The 27,198-nt window shown below is 38.1% G+C and overlaps 1 protein-coding gene across 9 annotated transcripts in view; it reads right to left on the bottom strand.

Moving 5' to 3' along the window:
* Window positions 1–27,198, bottom strand: part of LOC114649938 (protein furry homolog) — a 471,909-nt gene that overhangs the window by 136,662 nt on the left and 308,049 nt on the right. For all 9 annotated transcript variants that reach the window (XM_051927180.1, XM_051927178.1, XM_051927177.1 and 6 more), the window contains 7 exons: window positions 23,612–23,698; window positions 19,728–19,899; window positions 19,471–19,603; window positions 16,747–16,854; window positions 15,669–15,924; window positions 9,421–9,603; window positions 7,686–7,772 (listed from right to left, as the gene is read on the bottom strand). In XM_051927180.1, coding sequence (XP_051783140.1) covers window positions 7,686–7,772; window positions 9,421–9,603; window positions 15,669–15,924; window positions 16,747–16,854; window positions 19,471–19,603; window positions 19,728–19,899; window positions 23,612–23,698 — 1,026 coding nt within the window. The remainder of the gene's footprint in view (window positions 1–7,685; window positions 7,773–9,420; window positions 9,604–15,668; window positions 15,925–16,746; window positions 16,855–19,470; window positions 19,604–19,727; window positions 19,900–23,611; window positions 23,699–27,198) is intronic.

Consider the following 27,198-nt stretch of genomic DNA (forward strand, 5'->3'; position numbering starts at 1 on the left):
TCTTAACGGACAAAGTGGACATCACCCCATTTTAAAAGCTTTTTAGTGGCACACAAGATCTGTTAAGAGAGAAGACCTAACAGGAAAGCAGAACCACAGCGACCTATAATCCAGAATGAACACTAAAAAAAGGCTAAACGATAGCACTACCGACACATTAGTCTGCTCTGTACTTTATCTGATAACAAAGATATAAATGATGGACTGACATGTCTGCAGAGACACATGCAGATGAAATGGCACTGAAAAGAACATTAATTTTATGCTTGTCACCATAAGCTGAACTCTGGCCAACTATGATGGACAAAATAATGCCCTTGCAAGCACACATTGAATATGTAAGAGGACGTGACCCTGGTCCATTCACCTGAAGTTTATTGAAGAAAAATTAGACTTAGGGGTCACAAAGTCATTTAGGATAAAGCGTTTTGATAAGCTTTCCATATTAAAACATTGCATCCATCTTAGAAGTATAAAATCTATAATAATAAAAGGCAAAGCCCTCACTGACTGACTCACTCACTGACTGACTGACTCATCACTAATTCTCCAACTTCCCGTGTAGGTGGAAGGCTGAAATTTGGCAGGCTCACTCCTTACAGCTTACTTACAAAAGTTAGGCAGGTTTCATTTCGAAATTCAAAGCGTAATGTCATAACTGGAACATATTTTTTGTCCATACACTGTAATGGAGGAGGCGGAGTCACGTATCGCGTCATCACGCCTCCTACGTAATCACGTGAACTAAAAACAAGGAAGAGATTTACAGCATGAGTCACACGCGGGAACGAAGGTAAATGACGTTAATTTTTGACTGACTTTTAATACTGTGTAAGCATACATATTAACACATGTGCAATTAAACGTGTGCATTTACGGGGTGATTTTCTCAGGCTTAAAAGCTCACCTTTTATCAAACGCGGGGAACAAAGGTAACTGACGTTGTTCACTGTCTTAATACTGTGTAACCATACATATAAACACATGTGCAATTAAACGTGTGCATTTACGGGGTGATTTCTCAGGCTTAAAAGCTCGCCTTTTACTAAAAAGGTAAATGCAAAACTATTTTCAATCAGTTTATTAAAACGCTCCCGTTAAGGATTGCAATAGAACGGAGCGAGTGAAGCATACAAGCATGTTCATAAGGAAACAAAGCACGGGTAAAACGTAAGTTTAAATTAACTTTATAGAAACGCTCCCGCTGCGGATTGCAATATCTAAACTAAGAGATATTGAAGAATAAGGACATAATGGAGAAAGACGTTGGCTGGTTGTGCTCTATACTAAAGCTGATTAACCAATCAGTATGATATGAAAGCATTAATTAGCCTTGTTATGTAAATCCAGTTATCATTAAGTATGACCTTCTGCTTTTATGATGTGATCATTCTGTAAGACTGTTGTGAAAGATGCTGCCTCTTCAGCATGAAGCTGCAAGAGAATAAATGATGCAATGAACAGGGTTTTTCTTGCCTGATTACTGACCCAAAAGTAATTTTTTTATATCAGACTTGTCTTGTTAGACTAGAGGATATGTTTCCTCTTTAATTAAGATGTTGATTTCTACCACAGGTTAAACCTTCTTTAAAAACTGGGTGAATGCATCTCTTCTGTCTCTTTGGAACAGGAAGCTGACCCACTCTCTTGAAAGAGAGGAAGCACTTTCTTTGGGCATGAAAGCTACTCTCTGTAGACCACTGTATATAGATTATGTAAACCAGTTCTAAGATCCACTGTTTCAAGCCTAAGTTCTTTATCAGTGACTGAGCCCAATATAGGAACACTAAGAGGAAGCCTTACTTTGAGAAGGAATTTCAGCGCCTAAACTCTTGTGTTCTGGTTTTATTTATATTGTTAGAGAGAATACAGCAAAGAATCCAACAGCAAGCTGAGGAAAACACCACCAGTCCACAGGCAAAGAAAAGACTGAACTCCAGGTCAAGCAAAGCACGCCACTGCAAATTGGAGCAACGACAAGAACTCCACATACAAGTAAAACTGGACACCATCCTTCAGATGAGATAAAAAAAGTCTATATAGCTAGTAATCAGCCAGCTGAAGACCTCCTTTGTCAAAAAGTGAACTCAGGACTACCTCAGGCAACCTTCCAGCTTTTAAACAATTGTAAGATAATGATGTTGCCCTATCCTCACCTAAGGCTGTGCATTAGAAAAAGGGAGAGCTGTTATGTTACGCTAAAATTGTAAAAGTGAAACAACAAACTAAAATGCTTGTAAAATCAAGAAAACCAGAAAACCACACAATGAACTAAGAATTACAAGCCTCTTTGGGGTTACACCTTTGTCTGTCATATATTTCTTGTATTCCAGCTTTTATGTTGATATATTTTAAACTGTTACTGTATTTTTGTAATCCTTGTGTGTATTGATAAACACTTTTTTCTGTTTCCTAAAACGTGTGCTTCAGTTATTTTGAAAAAAGCCTTACCCAACCTACAGAAAAAAGAAAAGAATCCTCTTTAATAAAATCCCTGTGTGTGTCGAGGTGTCCATGTGTGGGTGTCTTCTGGTGAAGTGTGCATGCGCGGGGCATGGTGCGATGCGCGATATTACTGTCAGAGAAAGTTAGAGGCGTTTTACGGAAATACAAACCAGTATTACTGCGAGAGGAAATTAAAGGTACACAATACAGTGACACATATTACAGCCACATACAAGCCAGTATTACTGTCAGAGGATTTTAAAGGCATATTACCGACGTGCACGCCTGTATTACCGCCAGAGAAAATTAAAAGTATATTACGGACGTACAAGCCAGCGGACGTACAAGACGGTACCCTTCAATAAGGGCGTGCACAGGCATCCTTCAATAAGGACGCGCACAAAAAGGCGAGCCTCAAAAGGGCGACCTCAATTGAGCGCAGCGAATAAAGGCGTGCGTAAATAAAGATCTGCACCTTTGTTGCTCTTCACATATTCCAGAGCCATTTGAACTAAATTATCTACAAACGCCTTTATTCGCCGCGCTCAATTGAGGTCGCCCTTTTGAGGCTCGCCTTTTTGTGCACGCCCTTATTGAAGGATGCCTGTGCGTGCCCTTATTGAATAGAGCCGTACAAGACAGTATTACTGTCACAGAAAATTAAAGACACACAATACACGGCAGCAGCCCACGAAGAACAGTCAGCTCAGCAAGTAAACATCAACAAAAGAAAGGCTGAAAGAAAGAAAAATACGACCAACAAAAAGAATGAGTTCAAAGTCCCTTGCCATTTAATATAGAATGTTCCTACTAATGTTTATGCACTACTGTTCTAGCGCCCATTATTGTAATGGGCTAAATGACTAGTATAAAAATAACAGCCTTACCGAATTATCTAATTGATTACCGGCACTGGCAAAGGTAAAACTTAAAATTAATTAATTGAGTGATACTTCTAGGCCATACTTTTCTGTAGTCTCCAGAATTTCTTTTCAGATTTGTAGCAGCAGAGTGGTAACAACTGCCTCTTAACTTAATATTCACTTTAAAATTCAATTAAATAATTATGCTAAGACTCCCAATTATAGATAATTATAGCTAGCAATAAAAATTAATCAAAAAAAGGTTGCACTACAACACATTCTGAAAATTATATAGCGTAAATAAGCTTCAAATGAGCACCACTCTGTATTTACGGACGTGTTTTCAATGTGTTAACTGCTATTTCAGAAAACAAAAATGCTATGAGTACTGAACCCTTTAAGAAAGTCATTAAATGGTTACAATTAGTGCAGAATGCAGCAAGAAGAATCACTAGAAAAAGAAAATCTGAGCACATCTCACCACTTTTGCTGTTGTTACATTGGCTAGGGTTAAAAACTTTAAAACTTTAAAATACTATTAATAGTGTATAAAGCCTTAAATAATCTTCCTACAATATGAAATGCCTGTCCCCCTACACTCCAAGTCATAACCTTAGATCTTCTGATGGTGGTCTGCTTATTATTCTAAGAAGCTAAGCATTAAAGGAAGTGGTGAGGCAGCCTTTTGCTGTTAGGCACCAAAAATCTGGAATACTTTACCAATAGAGATATGCCAAGTTAACGTTGTGGAACATTTTTTTTAAAAAACTGCTAAAAACACACTTTTTAAATGTGGCTTCCCTGTAGCTATGTTTTAGTTGTACTTTTAATAGACCGTGTAGGCATAAAATGATCATATTCTTTAGGCATCTGCAATCTTTACTAATGTTCACTTTTCTCTGTTTTTTTCTGGTAGACTGAGGTACAATACAACCCCCTATGTTGCTGAAATGAAGATGGGTGGGTGCCCCAGCTGTCCATGAGCCCCACTACACTGAATCCTCTGGGATGAAGCCTACAAACAATGATGAATGACTTGAGAACATTTATGATCAGGTACAATGCCCACTGTGGGCTAGGTTGTCTTTGGGCCTTGGAGCCCCTGCAGATTTTGTTCTTTCTCTCCAGCCTAACTGTAGTTTAGGTTTATTTTTTCTGTCCTCCCGGCCATCTGACCTTATCATTGTACTCCTCTGTAATGACTTCAATAAGATAGTGTATATAAGGACACCACTATTAAACTAATTATATGCCTGTATTATATTAACAACTCTATACAAATTTTTGTTACATATTCATTATTATTCTTGTTTTTCTTTGTTTGTACCTCTCTCTTTGACATCTTGTAAAGTACATTGAGCAACATTCTCTGTATGAAAATGTGCAATAGAAACAAATGATGTTTTTTAATACTTCAGGAAACTCCTCCACTGAGCTCTACAAAACAATTCTCTAACAAGGGAGCAAATCTGAAAGTAAATGATGCTCCAAAAATTCACAATGACTTTATGATAGGTAGCTTTGCAGCATTACTGCGTAAGAAGAAATAACAGAGTGAAAGCTGTTTAGGGAAACTTTATAATATCCATGTTAAGATTCCACTAATATAGAAAAGGCCCGTGAAGAGAGCTATGGCTGAAAGGGGCTGTTCTTTTCATTTTTCATTCATCAGCAATCTGATACACTTTTTCCTCAGTTTGTAGATAAGGTTAATGAAGATACATGATAAAAGTTTTTAAAATTACAAAGCCATTTAGTAGCATGGATTCTAACTGTTTCTTTAAAATGATTTGTTCATCGACAAGATGGGTCCACAGCTGCAAGTCAGTAAAGGGCAAATCAAATTTCGGACACATGTTAGCAAATATTTCTTCTCACAGAGGACAACACACACATAGCAAAATACATAGTAGTGCAATTGATATTAATACTTTAGAGACATGCAGATCAGCAGTGGAAGTTATTTTGCAAACACTAGGTGACTAGAAAATGATAAACTGTTTTGGGGTGAGTTGGCTTCTCTTGTGAAAACTGTACTTAGCAAAAATAAATAAATAAATAAATAAATAACAACCCTAATGCCATTTCACTAGAAATCATTCAAAAGAATGTACTTTATAAACATGCATATATTCCTTGTTATTTTCAAAAGGTGTTTTGTTAAGCTTATTCTAGTTACATCAATGGCAGCAAGTAGAACTGAATTTTTAGAAACAAGCTGGGGACAAGAACTTTCACACTCAGATGGGATGACAACACAGCCCCAGTGTGTTTGGGTTCCACCAAGAATGGTTACCTACATATGTGGATCTTCTCCAACTTTATCAGTTTCCATCCACACCTCATCCCAAAGTTAAGTTCTCTGAAGTGACCCAGTGTGGGAACATGTGTGTCAGCATATCCAAATTCACTAACGCTCCTTGACATTTTATAATCAAAATGGGCATGGGCAAAATAAAATAAGAAGACCACTGGCTAATTCTGAATCTGTGTACTCCCACTGGCTGTCGTCATCATCTGTGCCACAGACCTGCCAACACCTTACTTATACTTTACTTTTCAAAATGGATTGAGCTTTCGATTAAAAAAATACTTTTTAGTGGCCAAGTGTCATCTGTATGTATGGTGAGAATTTTTTTACTAATAAATTATGGGATTACATTTGCCATATATCTTTCAGATAACATGTATACTGAGGCAAAGGAGAAGGTGGGTGGGCTGGTATATGCGAGTAAAAGTAAACTGGTAAATTTGTAACTCTATTATACTTTAGAAACATTCGCATGAGAACAGGCCATTCAGCCCAAAAAAGCTTTCCAATCCTATCTACCTCATTTCTCACGTTTTTGAAGTTTTCAAGGCTCTCACATTGTACCACACTAGGTGATTGCTTATTCCATGTGTTTATGGTTCTTTGTGAAGAAAATCTCCCTAACATTTGTGCAAAATTTACCCCTAACAAATTTCCAACTGTGTTCTCATGATCTTGCTGAACTCATTTTAAAGTAATCGTCTCGATCCACTTGATTAACTGCCTTCATAATTTTAAAAACTTTAATCATGTCTCTTCTTAATCTTCTTTTGCCTAAATGTAAAAAGCTCAGCACTTTCTTCATAATTCATCCCCTGTAGCCTTGGATTTAGCCTAGACGCTCTTCTCTGGACCTTTTCTAGTGCTGCTATGTCCTTTTTGTAGCCTGGAGACCAAAACTGCACACAGTACTCCAGATGAGGCCTCACCAGTGTGTTATAAAGCTTCAGCAGAACCTCCTGTGACTTGTACTGTACACATCAGGGTGCTATATAACCTGACATTCTGTTAGCCTTATTAATGGCTTCTGAACACTGTCTGGCTGTTGACAGTGTCGCGTCTACTACAACTCCTAAATCCTTTTTATAAGGTTCACACTCCATTGGGTATTTAAAGATGACATTTCTACTTCCTACCTGTAGTACTTTATGTACATAAAATTTCATCATCCACAAATCTGGCCAAGCCTGTATGCTGTCCAATTCCCTCTGTAATGATTCAGTTCTCTCTAGATTATCTGCCATTCCACTTAGCTGGGTGTCATCTGTAAACTTAACCAGCTTGTTGTTTATATTCTTATGCAAATCATTTATGCACACTTTATTAAAAATAGCAGCGATTACAGCACTGACCCCTGAGGGTCACCGAATTCTGATAAGGTTCCTCGCACCATAACCCTTTGCTTTCTGCATTTTTAACCAATTTTCCTACACACTACACCCTGGAATCTAACTTCTTTTATTTATTCAAACTTGTATTTTGAATATCATTTAATCAAAAAAAAAAAACAAAGCTTCCCAAAGAACTAAATATAAATAAATAAACCTTGCTGGGTCCTTCACAGGACCTCACTTCTCTGGAAAATATCCAGCATGTCCGAGGTCTTGTTCCATAAGAAACAGACTTCCTGAACTTTGTAGTATGAATGGAGATGCAGATGATATTGTTTTCTGTTTATGTAAGCCTCTCAACTTAAACTAATTTAGCCAAATAACATGCTAGGGCTAATAGCTCAAAACTAATTTGTGGCTCTTCCTTATTCATTACTCAACACCCTGTATAACACAATTTCCTCTTCTTTTAAACAAAGTCTTTTTAAGACATAAAAGCAACAGCAGTAAGATGTTGAACCTCATGCAGCTGTAATAGTCAGGCCAAAACAAAAATGCACTAATAGATACAAACAAAGAGCACACTGACATGACCTGTCCATTATTTACTACTGTACCATTAAGGAGGTTTGTGCCAGGTAGTTAAAGGATCCAGAGAAATGAAACAAAAAGCACCTTTGGAAAGTTCACCGAGATCCAAAGGATGCATTTACACATTATGTAAGATGTACTTACAGAATCAGAAACAGCAACATGAAGGAAGCTTTCTAGAACCACAGAACTCAACTGATCCATAACTTCAACCATTGGCTTATCGTCATCCTGTTTGAAGAAAAAAAAAAAAAAGAGGATGATTCATCTACCAGACACAGAACTTTATTAATTTCAAATATTACAAAAAGAATTATATTCATCCCTCCTGTTGTGTTGAGATATCAAACACTGTGAAAAAGCATCTACATAGAAACAATTTTCATGTGGTCATGAAATCAGAGTACAACAGTGGAAAAACAATCCTGAGAAGACTCATTTTCAGGACAAGACTACACACAAATTAAAAAATAAAGGGACTTGAGACTGATGTATTATTTTAGACAGCCCATCTGATCTCATCCATCTGGCTCCATCACAGCTAAAGTTTGATAACTTGTAACACGAGTCAATGAAATGCTGAAGCAAACCTCTTAGTAGAAATGTAGAAAAGATTTTCAAGCTTGACTGGTGTGAACACCTGCATATAGTGATCTTAAAGATAAGCATTTTCAAATCAACCTCTTCCCAGTAAATACTTACTGTAGGTTTTTTTTTATGCAGTAATAACTTTTTTGTGGCAATAAAGGTGACATCGTGTGACACAATAAAATCAAGAAATCTGACTGCACTGTTTCACAAACAGTAGTAGAGATAGATAGATAGATAGATAGATAGATAGATAGATAGATAGATAGATAGATAGATAGATACTTTATTAATCCCAAGGGGAAATTCACAATTAATAATTAATTAATAATTAATAATTAGTAATGTGGTGGACAAGAATTTAACACTTGCAGTAACAGTTACATGAAATGTGTGGGTTTTTTTTACACCATAACAATACATCTTAGCGAGAGAATACCAACTTGAATTAACTGCAGGGCACATTTGTTTTAAAATGATATTCTCTTTCTATTAATGATTCACCTACATCGTGCAGCCAAAGGTATGTGGACACCACTCCAGATGATTGAGTTCAGACACACCCATGGTTAAGAGGTGCATAAATCAAACACAAAATATACAACCTCCATTGACAAACACTGGGTCGTACTGAAGAGCTCAGTGACTTTAAATGTGTCACTGTCATAAGATGCCATCGTCCTATAGCAGACTCAGAGAATTAAACCTGTTCACTCTTCAGTAGAGGAGACTGCATGAGAACCTAATCCAGGTATTTCAAATCCTCAAAAGCATCTGTAAAGTAGGCCTGGTAAAATTCTTTGGGCTTAATTGTGAGGCATGTAGTCAAGGACACCAGCGGAAATTAAGGGGAAGTGCATTTAAGCATGAAGCCAGAAAATATTTATTTATACAAAGAGTTGTGGAAATCTGGAACACACTACTGAGACAAGCAGTTGAAGCATAAACATTGACAACTTTTCAAGACGTTTCTGGAGGTGATAAATGGAACAGCTTAGCTATTGGCTACACAAACAAGCTTGATGGACTGAATGGACCCCTCTTGGTTGTCAAATTTCTGTTGTTCTTATGTCTTCAGGTCCTGATAAAATTTGGGTAGAGGAAAATCTCTATTGGTAGTAGAAAAAACTTTTAACTGGTAAGATCATAAGCAGACAATTCAGTGGGCTGCTACATTTAACAGTAAGTTAAGAGAATATGTACTCTGTTTGCTACGTGTTCTTTGTTTCAAAATCTTTTGGTGTATAATGTATGTCCAGTTTCAAAGCATTTTAATGAGAGTGGTCCTTACCTCAGTCTGCCCAATTAAAGTAAACAATGCCCGGATCTCCCTTAAGATCGAAACTGCTAATTTGCGGGTAGTTGATTGGCAGTTGCACAGTAGCACTAGTGCAAATCCCTCCACAGCATGCAGCACATTGGAATGTGGGCCTCTTTCTGGCTGCAAACGGTGATTGGATCCATTCGGTATTAACTACAGAAACAAGTAAGTAACAGATATGAAAGGCACTGCATAAAAGAAATATACACTCAAGAAACCAAAATTTGGATTATTAGATGTGTAGGCATGTGTAACACTTTAAAGTATAAGCCTGACATAAAATAAATATTGGTGAAAACAACATAATCCCTCTATTTCAGTTTTTGTTACACTCATAAACATTTTCTATGCCACTAATATAAAATGTTTTCTCTTGCTTGTGCACCACTCTACTGAAACTGAACTGATGTCTCCATCACTGGCATAGAGCATCCCACAGAGGCACCCCTTCAGACTGACGAATAGGTGCTAGTTACATAATACGGTTGGTGGGCCACATACTAGAACTCACATTTTCCCTGAGTAAACCTTGAAACCTTGTACTGTGAGAAGGGGCATTGTTGGGAAGCATAATGGGGATAATTGAATGCATCTGCACCATTTTTCTCTGACCGAACGCTGTAACAATGACTGGTAATTCAAGCTTGTGGATGTATGTGATCAATGTGTCTTCAGTACTATTCAAGCATCCCCGTTAAGAGGTAAACTCAGAGACATGCAGGTGGGTGAGACCATGGTGTGCGATAATGGATTCTTGGTCAGGGAGATTGCAGTTTCTGAGACTCTAGGATTGTGTGAGGAACCTTGGAGCACCACAAGAAACAGGCCTGTCTCTTTTTCTCTTCACCCTATACGCCTAAGACTATAAATATAACAACAGCTGCAGAGATTCTCAGATGATTCTGCACTAATGTGGTGTAATGGCAAAGGGGTGAGACAGAGTATAGGAAGCAGGTGCAAAACTTTGTTTCTTGGTGCAAACAGAATTGGCTGCATCTGAAGATCAGAAAAACCAAGGAACTGCTTATTTACTTTCACCACACCAAAGTAGCTCTGTGTCCATTTACTATTCTGGGAGTGGATGAAGAGGTGGTACACTACTACAGATACTTGGGGGTCAGTGACATGCTGGACTGGTTTAGTAATACAGAGAAACTATACAAGAAAGTGCAGAGTAGGCTCTTTGTCTTTGAGGGGTAATTACATCTTTTTACATATTCTATTGTTCTGTGATGGCCAGTGCAATTTTGTAAGTTGTGGTGTGTTGCGCTGGTAAAATCACTTCAGGAGTGGATCACAGAATCAACAAGCTAATTAAAAGGACAGACTCAGTTATGGGATGTACTCTGGACCCCTTGAAGATAGTAGCAAAGGACAGAGTTAAAACAAAACTGAGTGTCATTATGAACAATGCTGCACAACCTCTCTCTGACACACTAACACTGAGGACTTTCAGCCAAGAAATTATTCCGCAAAAGTGTGTCAAGAAACAAAACTATAAGGTTCCTTTATAGTAACAGCAATACTTCTGCATAAAGCCTCACTGGGACTGTGACAGCCAAGTCAGATGTTTTCTTTCTTTTCACTCATTCTGGTGTGTACTTGACAGTTTACTGTTTCTCATAATTAACACTATTTATTTTTGTGCTTCTGTAAAAAGCCCAAATTTCTCCTTGGTACAAATAAACTGCTATCTATCTGGACTCCATTCTCAACATTATAAAAAACTGAGCGTATGGTCTTGCTGGAATAGGCCTGGATATTTATTTGTTATGTGTTCAACTGTTTTTTAGACTCTGGATCACTGAATGAATCAAAGTTTTACCCCTAGCTACAAAATCTTATGAAATTTCTCCCTGTTCAAATTCCTTAGAGTTAGATTCTCCTTGGAACACTAATTACAGTGATGCTTTGGTTCAGAATTTACTGTTAATGAAAAAGGGATTCAAGTTACCCATAACTAAATTCATACAGTGTCAGTCTTTAATTCTCCATTGCAGTTTGCAACACAGTGGGTAAACATATTTTTGTGTCACTGATGTTAAAAGTCAACCAGACCTTTGGTTACTTTTAGAGACGTCCTGCCTATACTGGGACACACTACATGTCTAAGGATTATTGTGAGATATAAAAGACAACCAGGAGATGGTTAACCAAGTTGGAGACATAGTCAGGCAAAGCAAGAAGTGAAAAAACGAGAGATTGTAAATGAATCTGGCAAACAAAATCAAAAGGAAAAGACATTATTCAGAACTCAAGAGCATAATAAGGACAAAACCAAAATGAATTGAAGCTAACTATATTAAATGAGAACCCTGAATGTTAGTGCATCTACTAAGGGATAACGAATGATGTGACTGACACATATTTATAGCATCACTTCTGTGGTACCATTGGAGCGACAATCACGGTTATGTGATGCTTCTAAACTGTATAGAAAAACAAGACATGAACACAAATAAACTATGTGAAGTCAAAGTGAAGAGTAAACCTCAGTAATAGAATCCTCATGCTGAAAAATACAAAATACACAAAGACACACATATAAAAACATGTTAATATAACACTGGCATGGTGGGATTCTGTAACCCATTTCTAGACCGCAGCATATGAATTGGACTGACTCTGGTCCACACTTATTAGAGATGTACTGTTCTTTGGTAGTAGAAATTCAATGATAGTATGGTACATGACTGTCAAGTTTCAGCTGTTGACTTGGTTCTAAAACAAGAAACACAGACTAACACCACAAATGCCAGATTTTAGGTTGAAGTAAATAACTAACACTTCGGTTTTTTGGCTATACTATATGTTTACCATTATTAGAGATGTCACTATAGTCTTTAGTTTGGAGTTCTTGGTCACAACAACACTACGTGTTGTTATGGTGCACTTATAGCATGGCGCAAAACATCAGCTGGCCTTCTTATGTAAGTAGAAAGATATCAGAACTTTGCTGTCAAATAAAATAAATACTTTGCAAGAGACTCTTTAACAACATGATTTCTTTTTGAAGTCTGGTTTTGAGCTTATTTTTGTTTAATGACTTTATGTTTATTGGTTTCCCACAAAAACTAAAAGCTAAATTACCCTCTTGGGACAAACAAAGTGCTATCTATCAATTGTGCTCATAAGAATTACTTATGAAATGTATGAGAAAACCCTCATATATAATATTGTATTTAAATTGTCCTGATATTTAGTTATACAAGATTCTAAGCTTTATGGGGTTCCCCCCTTATTTTTGGCCTTCTAGACCCAGAGAACCCTCATTTTTAGGCCTTTTCGGACCATACCTTGTACAGGAAATTACACCCTTATGATTAAGAGCAGACTAATAGGTGTCTTCAGCAAAAATGACTTGAAGGATGTGATGTTACTCCTTCTTACATAATTTTGAAAAAAATGGGGATCAGTATATTGAGAATCATTTTATGCTATTTGGGGGTTGCTGATCATGAATAATAATATTATTTGATATCTGATTCTTTACTGGTGGTCCCCGTCCAACATCAGAAACTCCCAGGAGGTTAAAAATGACAAATTTCAAACATAAGCATGTGAGGTATCGTTTTATACCAGGGGTCACCAACTCTGGTCCTGGAGGGCCGCAGTGACTGCAAGATTTCATTCTAACCCTTTTCTTAATTAGTGACCTGTTTTTGGTGCTAATTAACTTCTTTTGAATTAATTTTAATTTACTTGTTTTTTAAGATTTGTTCCCCTGAATGTCTTCATCGTTCCTCTGAATTGCTTCACTTCTTTCCTTAAATGGCACCCAAACAGAAATGAAATGTGAAGTGAGTGAGCCAATAGAAGACCAACTAACTCAGGGCCTCAAACCAACCAATTTCACACCAACCATTTGCTTAATCAGGTGCTGTTGTGATGTGAGATTTTGCATATAACTTGATAAATATTTTGTATGTCTTTATTTGTAACTTAGACAAAGAAATGTAATATTAGTGTTACATTATTGATAATAACAGCAATGGTTTGATGGTTTAAGAACCCCTTCCCTCCACCAGGACTGAGCCTCTTTGAATTTTTCGACAGAGTTGGGGGGAAGCGCATTAAACAAATTTGGTTAATGTTTCTCTGAAGTCTGTCAACTCCCACACAAAGCCAGGCTGCCTAACTGCCAAGCTTTACCTTAACAAATGGTTTTGGGGGATGGCAGGTGTTAAGGTGTTCTATTCCCCCATTGGTCTAAAGTATGGCTGTTTGGGACTGGCTTGTATCAGAAGCCTTTAAGTACCATGATAATTTAATAATTTAATAATAATAATTTTTTGCATTTATATAGCGCTTTTCTCACTACTCAAAGCGCTTAGCAATTGCAGGTTAAGGGCCTTGCTTAAGGGCCCAACAGAGCAGAGTCCCTTTTTGGCATTTACGGGATTCGAACCGGCAACCTTCCGATTGCCAGTGCAGATCCCTAGCCTCAGAGCCACCACTCCGCCCCAATGATGTCCTATTGGCTCTAGGGGTTGGACAGAGAATCTATAAATTTGCTTGCTTACCTCTCTCTCTTACTAACATCTGATGAAGGAGCATCTCACACCATGAACTGACAAGGACAACACAATGAAGAGCACAGTTCGGCAACCATATTGAGACAGGCATGCTGCCCGCTCTAAAGAAAGCTGACCAAAAAATGATGCCTTAACTAGAAACATTTTTAAGTAACTAACAAGTCTGTGTGCCGCCTGAAACTACACATCACCATTTTATCAGGTTGTATGGTTGCCAATATTCAAACATACTTTGCATATTGTTATTATTTATGAATATTATCAATAATACATTGTTTAAATTGTAACTTAACTCCTGCTTGTCTTTTACTACACCTAATTGCCTGAGGTTATAGATGTAGAAGGGAAGGTGGGGAGAAGTTATATACTATAATACCTTAGAAACAGTGGTAAGTCTGGGAGATATGAGGCGTTCTGACAAAGGTTACATATTAATAATACACAAGGGAAAAGCAGAGCAATATATTACTCTACCAAGACAAAACAGGTGCTGATTCTTGTTGTTAATTAAACCTGTTCTTTAATTCTATGGCTTGCTGCTGCTCTCATTGTGCAATAGCATACACTTCTGAACTTGTTAATTTTCTATTTTCCAAGAGCAATGTTAAAATGTTTTGTGGACCTGAGCAGATCAGCATTCCTGAGACCTTTGCCTTTCCTTATTTTCAGATATTGTATGATCAACAGTGTTGGTCACAGTTTACTGGTCCTGTTTTGGCTCATTTTATATCTTACTATCGTTTGGCTGCTAATTAAGTAAAAAGAAACAATTATTGGGTTTGAGTCTTCAAGAGCAAGTCAAATTATGACACACGGATTATGAAAGGGATATTATTTAGTTTTTTTTTTCTATTATAAAGGAGAATATTTAGGCTTTAAACATTTTAATTAAAATACACATTTTAATAATTCAAAAATTTGGTGGAACTCTTCTCGTTTATTATGTACTTCTATCTCATGAAGTAAATCATTACATTTATTATGAACACCCTGAATTAGAGTTTTCTCTCTTTGGCTCCAGATCTTGGTTTCTAGTGTGTCTAGTGTTTTTAATGCATCTGACTTTAGTAACAAATGACGCAATTGCCCCTAATAATCTCTACTACTCAATTAAAAAAATGGTCCATCTGGACTTTTACGGAAAACTCTCAATTGTCACAACATGAGAAATTGGTAATTCTAATCTTTGGACTCTTACAAAATCATCCCTGTAAAATGCATCTTTCAGGTTCAGCCTTCAGACTTGCTGGTCACCCCCTCATATGCACACTAGTATTTAAATGATATTTAAACAATAATCTAAATTACCTGATCACTTAGTTCAATCAAATGTCTTTCCTTAACTAATATTGTTGGCCAAATTCTCAAATCAGTACATATCAACTGCATACATCTTGGCTCTCCATATAAGGATATTTTAGTGAAGCTTGATTGTTGAAACAGACAGAACTGGCCAACTTGTTTGTTTTACAAGGGTTTCATGATTTTTACTGGATTGTGCTTTTAGCTCCAATGTTTTGAATCTCCAAGTCTGTACACAATGCAGACTTGCAAAAGAAAAAACAAATACTACAGATCGAGAATGAAGGACTCACCACTTGTGCAAGTTCACATTTATCAAACACACCATTTTCACTGACAGACTGTAAATGCAGAAACACTGGTTAATGTAAAATGACATACCTCTGATGTTCGTATTTTAGTTTGGTCATGACCTTTCCCTTGAGTCTGAATTGTGAGCTTCCACTGAGTTAGCAGCTGAAGCAGTAGCTTCAAAGAGGTATCTAGGAGGCCCTGGTGAGTATCGTGAACTTCACGCAATAAGAAGTTGGTAAATCCAAAGAGCACATCCTCTCTCCAGTCAGCAAAGTCAACTAGCAGGCTTTGAAGAGAGTTCTGGGCAATAAGGCGTAACTCATCATCCATGTGGATAGTCAGTCTTAAGAAAGACAAGAGACACAGTGTATGCAGGTTACTTGGATGAAAAAGCGTGCAGTAAAGTCAACATTGGATATCACAGTGACAAAAGCTGACCTTAGATTACATTTTAAATTCTTTGCCTTGAAAGTTCACCTAAGTCCCACAAACCAAGAAATGTTTTTAGAGGAAACAGATGTGAGACATGATTGTGCAAATGCATCTTGGGTGCTTTGGAAGGGACTGGGATATTGCTCAGGCTAAAGTCTTTACAAAATAAATTAATATTGATTGATCTTGTAGGAAAGTGGAGATAAAAATAACAATAGAAAATCTAGCTTTACAAAAGCCATTAAAGTATACAAACCTAAATAAGTATTATATGCATTCAATGTATATTGATTTTTTAAGATATCTCATAAATATTAAAATTAACAAAGCACAAGTTAATGATGTCTCTTAACAATTCATTCCTCTATTTTCTTGTCTGCTTTTCCTGCTAAAACATGAAACAATACCATTTGTACATTTGTGAAAGAGAAATTCACACTTTCTCTGGCAATTCAGGAAATCATGACCTTTAAGGGCACTATAGCATTTGCCGTGGTTACTTAATCCAAATTACAGGTTGATTTCTTTACACTGGTAATGAAGGAATGTATAAATGAAACTTCACTGCCTGCTGAGGACCACAGCAGCTAAGAATCTGTCCTGGTGCTAAAGCCATAAAATAACAATGATTACATTATATGTCCATCTGTGGCTCCCATTATTTTTAAATGCACTTCCAATTCATGTAGAATGCAGGCTTTCATCGTACCGTAACTTTGTTGGTGATACCTACCGTGCCAGCAAGTCAATGAGCTCCAGCTTGGACATGCCATCAGGCAGTATTCGAGGTATAGCAGCTACGCATGTCCTGAAGAGATCAATCTTTGGCTTTCTTTCACCGCTGTAGCAAGTGAAGCGTTTAAAAAAACAAAAATCAAAAAAAAAAAAAACAAGTGTCAGCATTTATTTCAGTTTCAGCCCTAGTCTAATGTTTCACTTAACATAGTCAGCATTTAGAATTTAAAGTAGCTGAGTATTAAAGATCACACACATAAAATTTTGTTTTTATTTTAAGCACATATAATAAAAGCAGTTTAATAGCCAGGATTGGCTCTGGTCTTGTGCCCAGTGAACGACCTTTCTGCCTTCTTGAAAGATATACTCTCTTGGTCACAATAACTGTCCTTTTATGTGGGAATACTGTCTCAAAGTAGTTTACTTACACTGTAAAATAACCTTTCAAAACTGTGGGAAGTTACTACTTTCTCAGGTGGCATTTCAAAACTACTATAGTTATATTTTACTTATACATCATCACCATCATCATGACTGGACATTAATTTTTTTTCAGGTTTAAGCAGGTTAGCCGGTTGACCCCTACATCATCCTCTACTATCCTGGATATTCTTTGGGGTGAGACCTTTTCTTTTCAAATAATCTGACAATACCTCCAACCACATTTTCTTTGGCCTTCCTCTTTGTCTTCATCCTCACCAATTCCAACACCCAGTCATCCACTGCCTTTCACTTCATAAGCCCAAACCTTCTTAATTATGTTTATCTTTAGAATAACAACCATTACTTCCACACCACATCTACCTTTGACCTCAGCAGTAGTAGGGTGTTGTACCATGTTAGCCATTATGGATGCAATGAGAAGTCAAGCAAAATGACACCTTTTAAAGGCCTACTGAAACAATCACAATATGTAAGCCAAAGGGGCCTGACATGCTTCGAAAGCTTGCATTTTGTAATCAAATCAGTCAATAAAAGGAGTCATCATTTTGCTTCACTTCTCATTGGACCTAAGCATTAATTCTCTTCTCACTCCATGACAATCCACACATCCACCTGATCATTTTCATCACTGTGCTTTTCAGCTCTGCTTCTTATTCCATTTTCATTGACCATATCTTAGTTTGGTACACTCATTACATGTTTAAATATCATCTGTTTATTGGCATTTATTATTGTGGGGAGCCCTGCAATAGAACTCTGAAATGCACATGGTGTGAACCTCTGATATTAAATGTTCATTACCTATAAATAACATAACCCTTCAATGAAAATGAGTTTTCTTATTCTTTTTTATTATTAAACATAATTGGTGTTTGTAGTATGCCATGTTATTTAAACTCACTACTATGTTTATTCTTGGTATAATACAATGGATTTGAGCCTGTGTTTAGAAACCAATGGAGTATTTTTAAGAGTTATTTATTATCTAATTGTTATTTTGTATCTTCTTGATGGGCTGATATACATTAATAAAACTTGTGGTAAAAACACATTTTTGTTGTAATTGTGTCTCATAAAGTGTTAGCTGATATCAAATGTATCTGCTCTCATCATGGGACAGCTATAAAGGATTTGACTTGATACTAAGGGGGTCCCTATGAATTTGGCCACACCTGAAACTTTATGTTTGATGTTTGCAACTAGAAATGGTGGAAGTTGAAAGTAAAGATTATAGTAACTCCAAGAATAAGAAATGTATCTACAAGTTTGTTAATGGGATTTTAAAACTTAATTTTGGATCTCCTCAAAGATTATAATGCTCTAATGCTAAATGTTTAAAAGCGAAACACATGTTGTGTACTATTTGAGCTGCAACTGAGAGGATGGAGCGGATGTTTGCTTAATGGCTGATCAACCACAAGTGTTACCTGATAGGTAACAACCTAAATAATCAGACTGTGATTCAGAAACAGGAATGTTATACATATATATATGTTGTGATGGATGGCATGTAGGTACTGGCGTCCGTGTTGGGATGGACTCTTTTCCCATTCCTGGCCAGAAGGCCCAGGTGGTGAGTTACTGGAAGAGGGGAAAGTTGTCCCTGACTTAGTCCGGTGGTTGGTAGAAGATGCCAGTGTGGAAGGGGGTACACAAGCATCCTGGCAGAGTTGGATAGAGGAAAAATATCTGGCCGGGAGGCCAGTGTGATGGAAGGACAAGGAGAAACAATCTACATGCTGCCCCGACATGCTAGGTGCAGCATCCCTGTGCAAAACTAACTCTGCAGACACCCGCAAAGTATGCTGGCAACTGTAGTCCCATGGTGCAGCCTTGTTAGGTTGCATGGGTGCCGCCAGGGGGTGTTGCAGGGATCCATGATTTCCTACTTTCTCGGGATTCCATGTGACCTGGAAGTGCTTCCTACAGGCCATACCCTGGCACCAGAAATAATCCTGGATCTCAGCTAAATGGAGTCACTCTGCCTCCTCTAGGCAAGTAAGAGTTGGGGAGAAGATAGACAAAGCTTGCCTAGAGGAGTGGAAGAAGGAATATCAATGCAGATGTAACGAGAAAGCTTAAGCTACATATAGACTGTGACTGGGCTGGATTTTAACTGTTCAAACACTATCTAACAAATTGTGTATGTTATTTCAAAACAGATATACTGTAGCATGCTATTTTAAAATAATTACAGTATATTGTTATATAAAAAGAGCTCAATTGTTGAAAAAGAAAAGATGCATATGAACATTTTTTTTGCACTTTTTTTGCTTACGTTATCATGTCTTCAGGTTCTTTATTCAGCATTTGGACGTTGGTCATCATCATACAACGTCCTACTTCTTTGTCAAGGTGTCTAAGGATGTTGTCAATGGCTTTTCGCACTTGTGAATAATATAAAGCCATGCCTGAAAATATGAAGAATTGGATTCATTTTAGTGTAAATTAGTTTAAAACTAACTCCAACAAACAAACATTACTGGTATTCAAGCAGCTGTTACTGAGTTAGGAAATGCAGCATCATCAACTAACCAATCATTTTAGCTTCTTCTTCAGTTAATGTTTTGCTCAAGTATGTCTTCTTGACCCTGAGGGTATTGCCTGAGGGCAGAACAGCTCCAGTGTTTGGCATGGGGGGCTCGCCATCCTTCTGCTGCAGGTTGTCTGCTATTACTAAGAATGCTCTCAGACCAATATTCATTCTCTGTGGAACAAGCAGAAAAACTTGCAGCAATGTAAAGATTATTTAAATTCATCAGCTTTCAATTCAAAATTATAGGTTCATTACAATTACATTCATTTCTCAATGACCATTTGCAAAAAGATAATGGTGAAAGGTGTCATTATAAAAAATAGATTTACCAGAAATGACTGTACAACAGCAGATGCGGAGTACAATACTTGACACTCTAGCCTACAGCAAGGCCAGTGGCAAGACAAATTTAGCAGGGGGCATTGGATTTACACTGGGGCTGATGCATGATTACCATACAAATAAAGCCCAGAGTATTTCTGACTCACAAATATGCCTGAGGGTGCATAAACAATAGATTAGATCAAAATATGGGATTTGGTGCTCAGGTGCACATAAAACCAACACACAACACTGAATAATACAGTTCTGTGTAACAGGCGATCATCAAATAAAACAAAATGAAAATAAATACAAATAAAAGTAACATAGCATGTGGATTAAGAATGTTAAACAAACAGAGAGAAAACAGCAAACCATGTGAACAACAACAACAAAACAATTTATTTCATGTGTAGCCCAAAATCACACAAGGAGTGCTGTAATGGGCTTTAACAGGCCCTGTTTTCTGACAGACTCCCAGCATTAACTCCCTAAGAAGACAAGAAAAAATACCCACAAAAAAAACTTGTAGGGAAGTAATCTTGGGAAAGACAATTGAGAGAGACTCTTTACCAGGTAGTTTGGATGTGCAATGGGTGTCAAAAAAATGAGGTCAATACAATACAATACAATACACAGAACAGGACACAAGTAAGAATAAAAGGGTAACTGTACTTATGCAATTTATATAGCTCTGCAATGTTCACTCCTGAAAGAGTATAAAGCTGCACCAGTCCATAAGTCAGTAGTAACGTTTACACAAGACTAAGATGGACATACTGTATCTTCAGTAGGAAGCACTGGAATGTTGCCACAAGGCATCAACTCTGTTCCTTTCCCCACAGTGACTGTCTGAGATAGAACAAGCAACCCACTAGCCGCACTGCTGGGAAGACATTATTGCAGGTATTCTAGCAAACATGAATTGTGAATACTTGATAGAAAAGGAAAGGCCATGCCTAGAATGTGAATGCTTCTACTGCGGTGCCTTAATTGTGGATGCCATTTTGGCCCACATGCCACTTAAAATCTCAGTAAATTGATGTTTAGGGAAAATGATACATTTTTCATCAAACATTAATTTTATTATATAGTTAAAAATATGTATACACTAGGGGGCTTTGCCCTCTACTCGCTTCATGCTTGCCACTTTGCGTCTCTGCCGCTCACGTTGTGAGGGGGATGGAGGGGGTTGGGCGGGAGTGGGGGTATGGGGGTACGGGTTGCTGAACGCATGCTAAGGAGATGTGGATGGATCAGCTGCTGGTTTGCAGCTGCTGCTACTGAGCTGCGTGTTCTGCATGTCGTGCTGCACATCGATCATTTAAAAGCCTGTACAGCAGCTGTCCTTTTGTCTCACTTCCTTGTCTCGCGGGACATTAAAGTATCTCCAAGAGATTGTTTGTAAGTAGGGTGTGACGTGGAAGTAGTCTCGCGGGACTTCAAAATGTCATTCCGAGTTGATCACATCTCAACTCAAGATTTTTTTATATAATAGATATATAAAGATATGATTTTAAAACTTGGTTTTAGGGGAGCAAATGTGTCTGGATGTATTACTGAACATGGGGCCAGGGACAAAGCATACATTACTCTGTGAGAAACATCCTTTCTTTTCCTAGTAATGGCATGGATTACCTTATACAATCCATTCAAACCACAGAAGAATGACCCACCAGTAAAGGCGTGTGTTTTTCATAGCACCTGGTAAACATTATCAAGCAGTTGTGTGCTTCATGGAGATTGTGAACAAGGTTACATGGTTAATTTCTCATTTCAGTTGTTTTTATTCACCTATATGCTACACCACAGTAGGTCAGGGTGGTTGAGCCGGGTCCTGTCCTGGTAGCACTGGGTGCAGGAATCCCTCCTAGATGGAGTTCCAGACCACTGCAGATTTTTTTACATCCATCTATCCTATAGCCTGCTTAATCCAGTTCAGGGTCATGGAGGTCATAGCCTATCGTAGAAGCAGTACACACTCATTCCAATCAAAACTACCTACTGAATATGACTTTAGGATGTGAGGCAGAGGACTTAAGGGACAAAGACACACACAGTGAAAATGTGGAAACTCAACACGGACAACGACAAGGCCGTGACCTTGGACTCTGGAATCATGAGGCAAAAGTGCTAATTACTGTGTCTCTATTGTTTCATATACAATGCATAATATAAATATAGAAATAAGTCACATGCAGATGTTGGATTTATTATCATGTATTGGCGATTCTAAATTGGCCCTAGTGTGTGCTTGGTGTGTGCGTGTGTTTGTGTGAGTCCTGCGGTGGGTTGGCACCCTGCCCAGGATTGGTTCCTGCCTAGTGCCCTGTGTTAGCTGGGATTGGCTCCAGCAGACCCCCCGTGACCCTGTGTTCGGATTCAGCAGGTTGGAAAATGGATGGATGGATGGATAGATAATGTAATGAAATGGCATGAAAAATGTGAAATTTGACAGTGGCCTCCACATAGAACCAGCCTTCCAAAACTCCTTCCCTTCCTATACCATGTCCTAATGGGGATGTCATTAAATGTCATTAATATTAAATGTTAACTGTACCTGCACTACACACTATGAACTTACACTTTGTAATCAAACAGTATATGTGTTGTGACAAGTTGACAATACCAAGCGCAATGCTGCTTAACAGGCTTGATAAAAGAGAACTGCGACATTACCGTCTATTTATCTTGAGAGCTAGCTATCCAACCCAAGGTACAATGAATGACCAGTAGCTGTTCTCAAGCCTACCTGTTGGCTTTTTTTTTTACCTTATTAAACAGATGAACTGTGGACCTATGGGTTTTTATTTTAAATCTGCAGAAACAAGGGGGCTCCACCCCCTGCTCGCTTCGCTCGCCTACCCCCGGCGTTGGGTATCCTGAAATACATTAGTCGACCCAAGCAGCACATTATTCCTAACTTCACTCCGCAGTAGTGCCACTCACAATATGGCGGTGACGCCTGTGCCTTCACTCCGCAGTAGTGCCACTCACAATATGGCGCTGACGCCTGCGCCTTCCGTACTTTATGGACCCGTGGGGCCTCCGTAGCCTCTTCCGTTTGAATCTGGGCTGCAGCGCAGAGTCCTCTTTTTTGTGTGGCTGTCGGTAGTCGTTAGCCATGGGCGCGTTGTTGCTTCATTTCTCATTCACGTCAGTTGAGCTCTTTCGTTTTTGGGCCGTGACTCCTTCGTGCGCGGTGGATACAACTTCGCGTGCGGTTTATGAGATGCACGCTGTACGCGCCTGCACAGTACGTCTCATGGTCCCATCGCCGTGTCCCTGCGTCCATGCCATCCGGTTTACCATTCTCGGTTAGTAATATGGATGATGGACATTATTTGTGTGCTTTGTATTTGAAACTTACTTTTTGAGTGTTGTATTTTCAATATTAACTTTTTTATATTCTAGCAATAATATGGGGAGTTCTTCACAAACAAGAACTGCTGCTCCCCTTCAACTACCTAATTTTTAAATGTTTCCAAGATTATGTCCAATATTCTATACTCTGAGGTTCAGATATCCATAACTAATAAAGAAACAGGATGAGTATACATACCTCAGGATTAAGAGTAAATGCTTTAGCAGCTTTCCCCACACACAGAAGATCGAAAATGATTTCTTTCATTGCAAAATCCAGTCTTTCCTAGAGAAAGTTATTTTAAAAAACAGGTATAAGAACAGTGCATTTCATAATCAATTTCATCTCTAACTTTGTGTGTTTAATGACGTGGAGTTCAAAACTGAGTTGGAAGCCATAAGATATTTTTCTTCTTTCACAAATATACAGCAGAATAAGCAGCAACAGTGACCAACAAATTAACAATTTACAGGTCAAGCACAGTTTCAGAACAAAACTATAAAATTGAGTGAAAAGTAACAGAACAATGTCTACTGACTAGAGCTTTCCAGGCTAGCAAACTAATTTTGCAGAGTACAGGCTGTGTAAAATGAGTCAAGTAAACTTTTGTGGTCCTCCCGGTAGCCACCCAGTGGTGCATTTCTTGCATCTGTTCTGTTTGCATTTACTCCTGACACTCTATTGTTTTATTATTTTATAGGATTGTAATCCTGGGCACACTGTAAAGTGTTGTGAGATGCTGGCACTCTATAAATCGAAAACATGGATTAAGTAGTTACCATCTTATACAGATGTTAAATGTCATAATAGCAAACATACTGCAAGTCCATAAAAATGTAAAAAAAACAAGTACAACTTATGCCACTGAAATGCTGCGGTTAATTATATATATAACATGTAACAACACATCAATCTGCAAGTAAAGTACAAAAGTAAAATCAAGACGTAGTTTAGCCTTCGGTTTCTTGGCAGTTACAGTTAGGTCCATAAATATTTGGACAGAGACAACTTTTTTCTAATTTTGGTTCTGGACACTACCACAATGAATTTTAAATGAAACAACTCAGATGCAGTTGAAGTGCAGACTTTCAGCTTTAATTCAGTGGGGTGAACAAAACGATTACATAAAAATGTGAGGCAACTAAAGCATTTTTTAACACAATCCCTTCATTTCAGGGGCTCAAAAGTAATTGGACAATTGACTCAAAGGCTATTTCATGGGCAGGTGTGGGCAAGTCCATCGTTATGTCATTATCAATTAAGCAGATAAAAGGCCTGGAGTTGATTTGAGGTGTGGTGTTTGCATGTGGAAGATTTTGCTGTGAACAGACAACATGCAGTCAAAAGAGCTCTCCATGCAGGTGAAAGAAGCCATCCTTAAGCTGCGAAAACAGAAAAAACCCATCTGAGAAATTGCTACAATGTTACGAGTGGCAAAATCTACTGTTAGGTACATCCTGAGAAAGAAAGCAAGCACTGGTGAACTCAGCAACGCAAAAAGACCTGGACGTCCACGTAAGACAATAGTGGTGGATGATCCAAGTCTACCATAAAGAGAAGACTGCATGAAAGTAAATACAGAGGGTGCACTGCAAGGTGCAAGCCACTCATAACCCTCAAGAATAGAAAGGCTAGATTGGACTTTGCTAAAGAACATCTAAAAAAGCCAGCACAGTTCTGGAAAAACATTCTTTGGACAGATGAAACCAAGATCAACCTCTACCAGAATGATGGCAAGAAAAAAGTATGGAGAAGGTGTGGAACAGCTCATTAGCCAAAGCATACCACATCATCTGTAAAACACGGTGGAGGCAGTGTGATGGCTTGGGTGTGCATGGCTGCCAGTGGCACTGGGACACTAGTGTTTATTGATGGTGTGACACAGGACAGAAGCAGCTGAATGAATTCTGAGGTGTTCAGAGACATACTGTCTACTCAAATCCAGCTAAATGCAGTCAAACTGATTGGGTGGCGTTTCATGATACAGATGGACAATGACCCAAAACATACAGACAAAGCAACCCAGGAGTTTATTAAAGCAAAGAAGTGGAAAATTCTTGAATGGCCAAGTCAGTCACCTGATCTTAACCCAATTGAGCGTGCATTTCACTTCTTGAAGACTAAACTTCAGACAGAAAGGCCCACAAACAAACAGCAACTGAAAGCCGCTGCAGTAAAGGCCTGGCAGAGCATTAAATAGGAGGAAACCCAGCATCTGGTGATGTCCATGAGTTCAAGACTTCAGGCTGTCATTGCCAGCAAAGGGTTTTCAAACAAGTATTAGAAATGAACATTTTATTTCCAGTTATTTAATTTGTCCAATTACTTTTGAGCCCCTGAAATGAAGGGATGTGTTAAAAAATGCTTTAGTTGCCTCACACTTTTATGCAATCGTTTTGTTCACCCCACTGAATTAAAGCTGAAAGTCTGCACTTCAACTGCTTCTGAGTTGTTTCATTTAAAATTCATTGTGGTAATGTACAGAACCAAAATTAGAAAAAAGTTGTCTCTGTCCAAATATTTATGGACCTAACTGTACATCCAAGGCAGTTTTAACATCTCAAGGTGAATGGCTAACAACTCAGCTACACAGGCCACATATCCTAAGAAAACAGACTTATTGGAAAGCATCAATAAAAAACATCACCTACAGTACTATGGCACAGTGTGTGTCACAAACAAATTCAGGATTGAGACTCCTATGGCACCCTTCACTGACTGCAGGGCAGCTTTCATAATCTGTGATGATTTACAAAAAGACTGCTAACCCCCAAGGTGTTGGCATTCTATGCTGCACGAGTTGACATACGTCTGACAAGATATGTAGAAATTATGCCAAGAGAAGCACCCAGCATATACTATACTGAGATGGAGGAGATTTACAAAGTCAGGTCATCGTCACTATCCAAACAGGCTTTCTTTACTGAACAAGAAACATGTTAAGATGACTCTATAGACACACAAGTAAAATATGCTCAAGCTGTCAGCTTATTTTTTCATCCATCCATTTTCTGAATCCAGTTCTTCCACTATAGGGATATAGAGGATCATAGGCTGTTCCTGTAAATTTGTGGAAAAGAATGGAGTATCAGTTGTCAGTCACATGTGCTTGGAGATTGTCTTCAGGACTCTGATCTGAATTGTAAAGCCACCCCGATACATAAGGTGATGCTTAGAGCAATGCCTTTTCCTCTTTTGTCCTCAGATGTGAAGACATCTGACCAGAAGACTGAGATCGCTTCTGCCTCCCACCTGGAAGCTCCACGATATGCCATATGTAAGATCCCGCAGTGCCACAAAGTTGGCATTCATTACTGGAACTAAGCCTTGACTGAAAAGTCAACATCAGCCTTTTACCATACTTTCCACTTTTGTTAATTTTGGCCCTGCCAGTTGAATTAATATATGGGGCTTGCTTCAAGGTGCCCCAAACATTTATACTGTCCGTTTCTCTTTTGTTATGCTGTCTACTGAGTGGCATATTTATTCACGAATGCAGAATTGGCAAACCAATTGAACCTGAATGTCTTTAGCAAATTTGAGGAAACTGGAATATCCAGAGAAACCCATAGAAAACACACAAACTCCACACTGGCAGTAACCTGGCATGATATTTCAACCCCAAGACACTGGATGTGTCAGGCAGCAGTCATGACTACTCTGACTCTCTGTTGCCCCCATGCTTTATTTTTTTTTTTTTTAAACAAAAAGATATCAACATTCAGTTTTTCTTAAATATAGATAAATGATATAAGCAAAAGAGCAGTAAAAAAAAAATCATTGGG

Source organism: Erpetoichthys calabaricus, chromosome 4 (assembly GCF_900747795.2).
Source record: "Erpetoichthys calabaricus chromosome 4, fErpCal1.3, whole genome shotgun sequence".
Taxonomy (NCBI): Eukaryota; Metazoa; Chordata; class Cladistia; order Polypteriformes; family Polypteridae; genus Erpetoichthys; species Erpetoichthys calabaricus.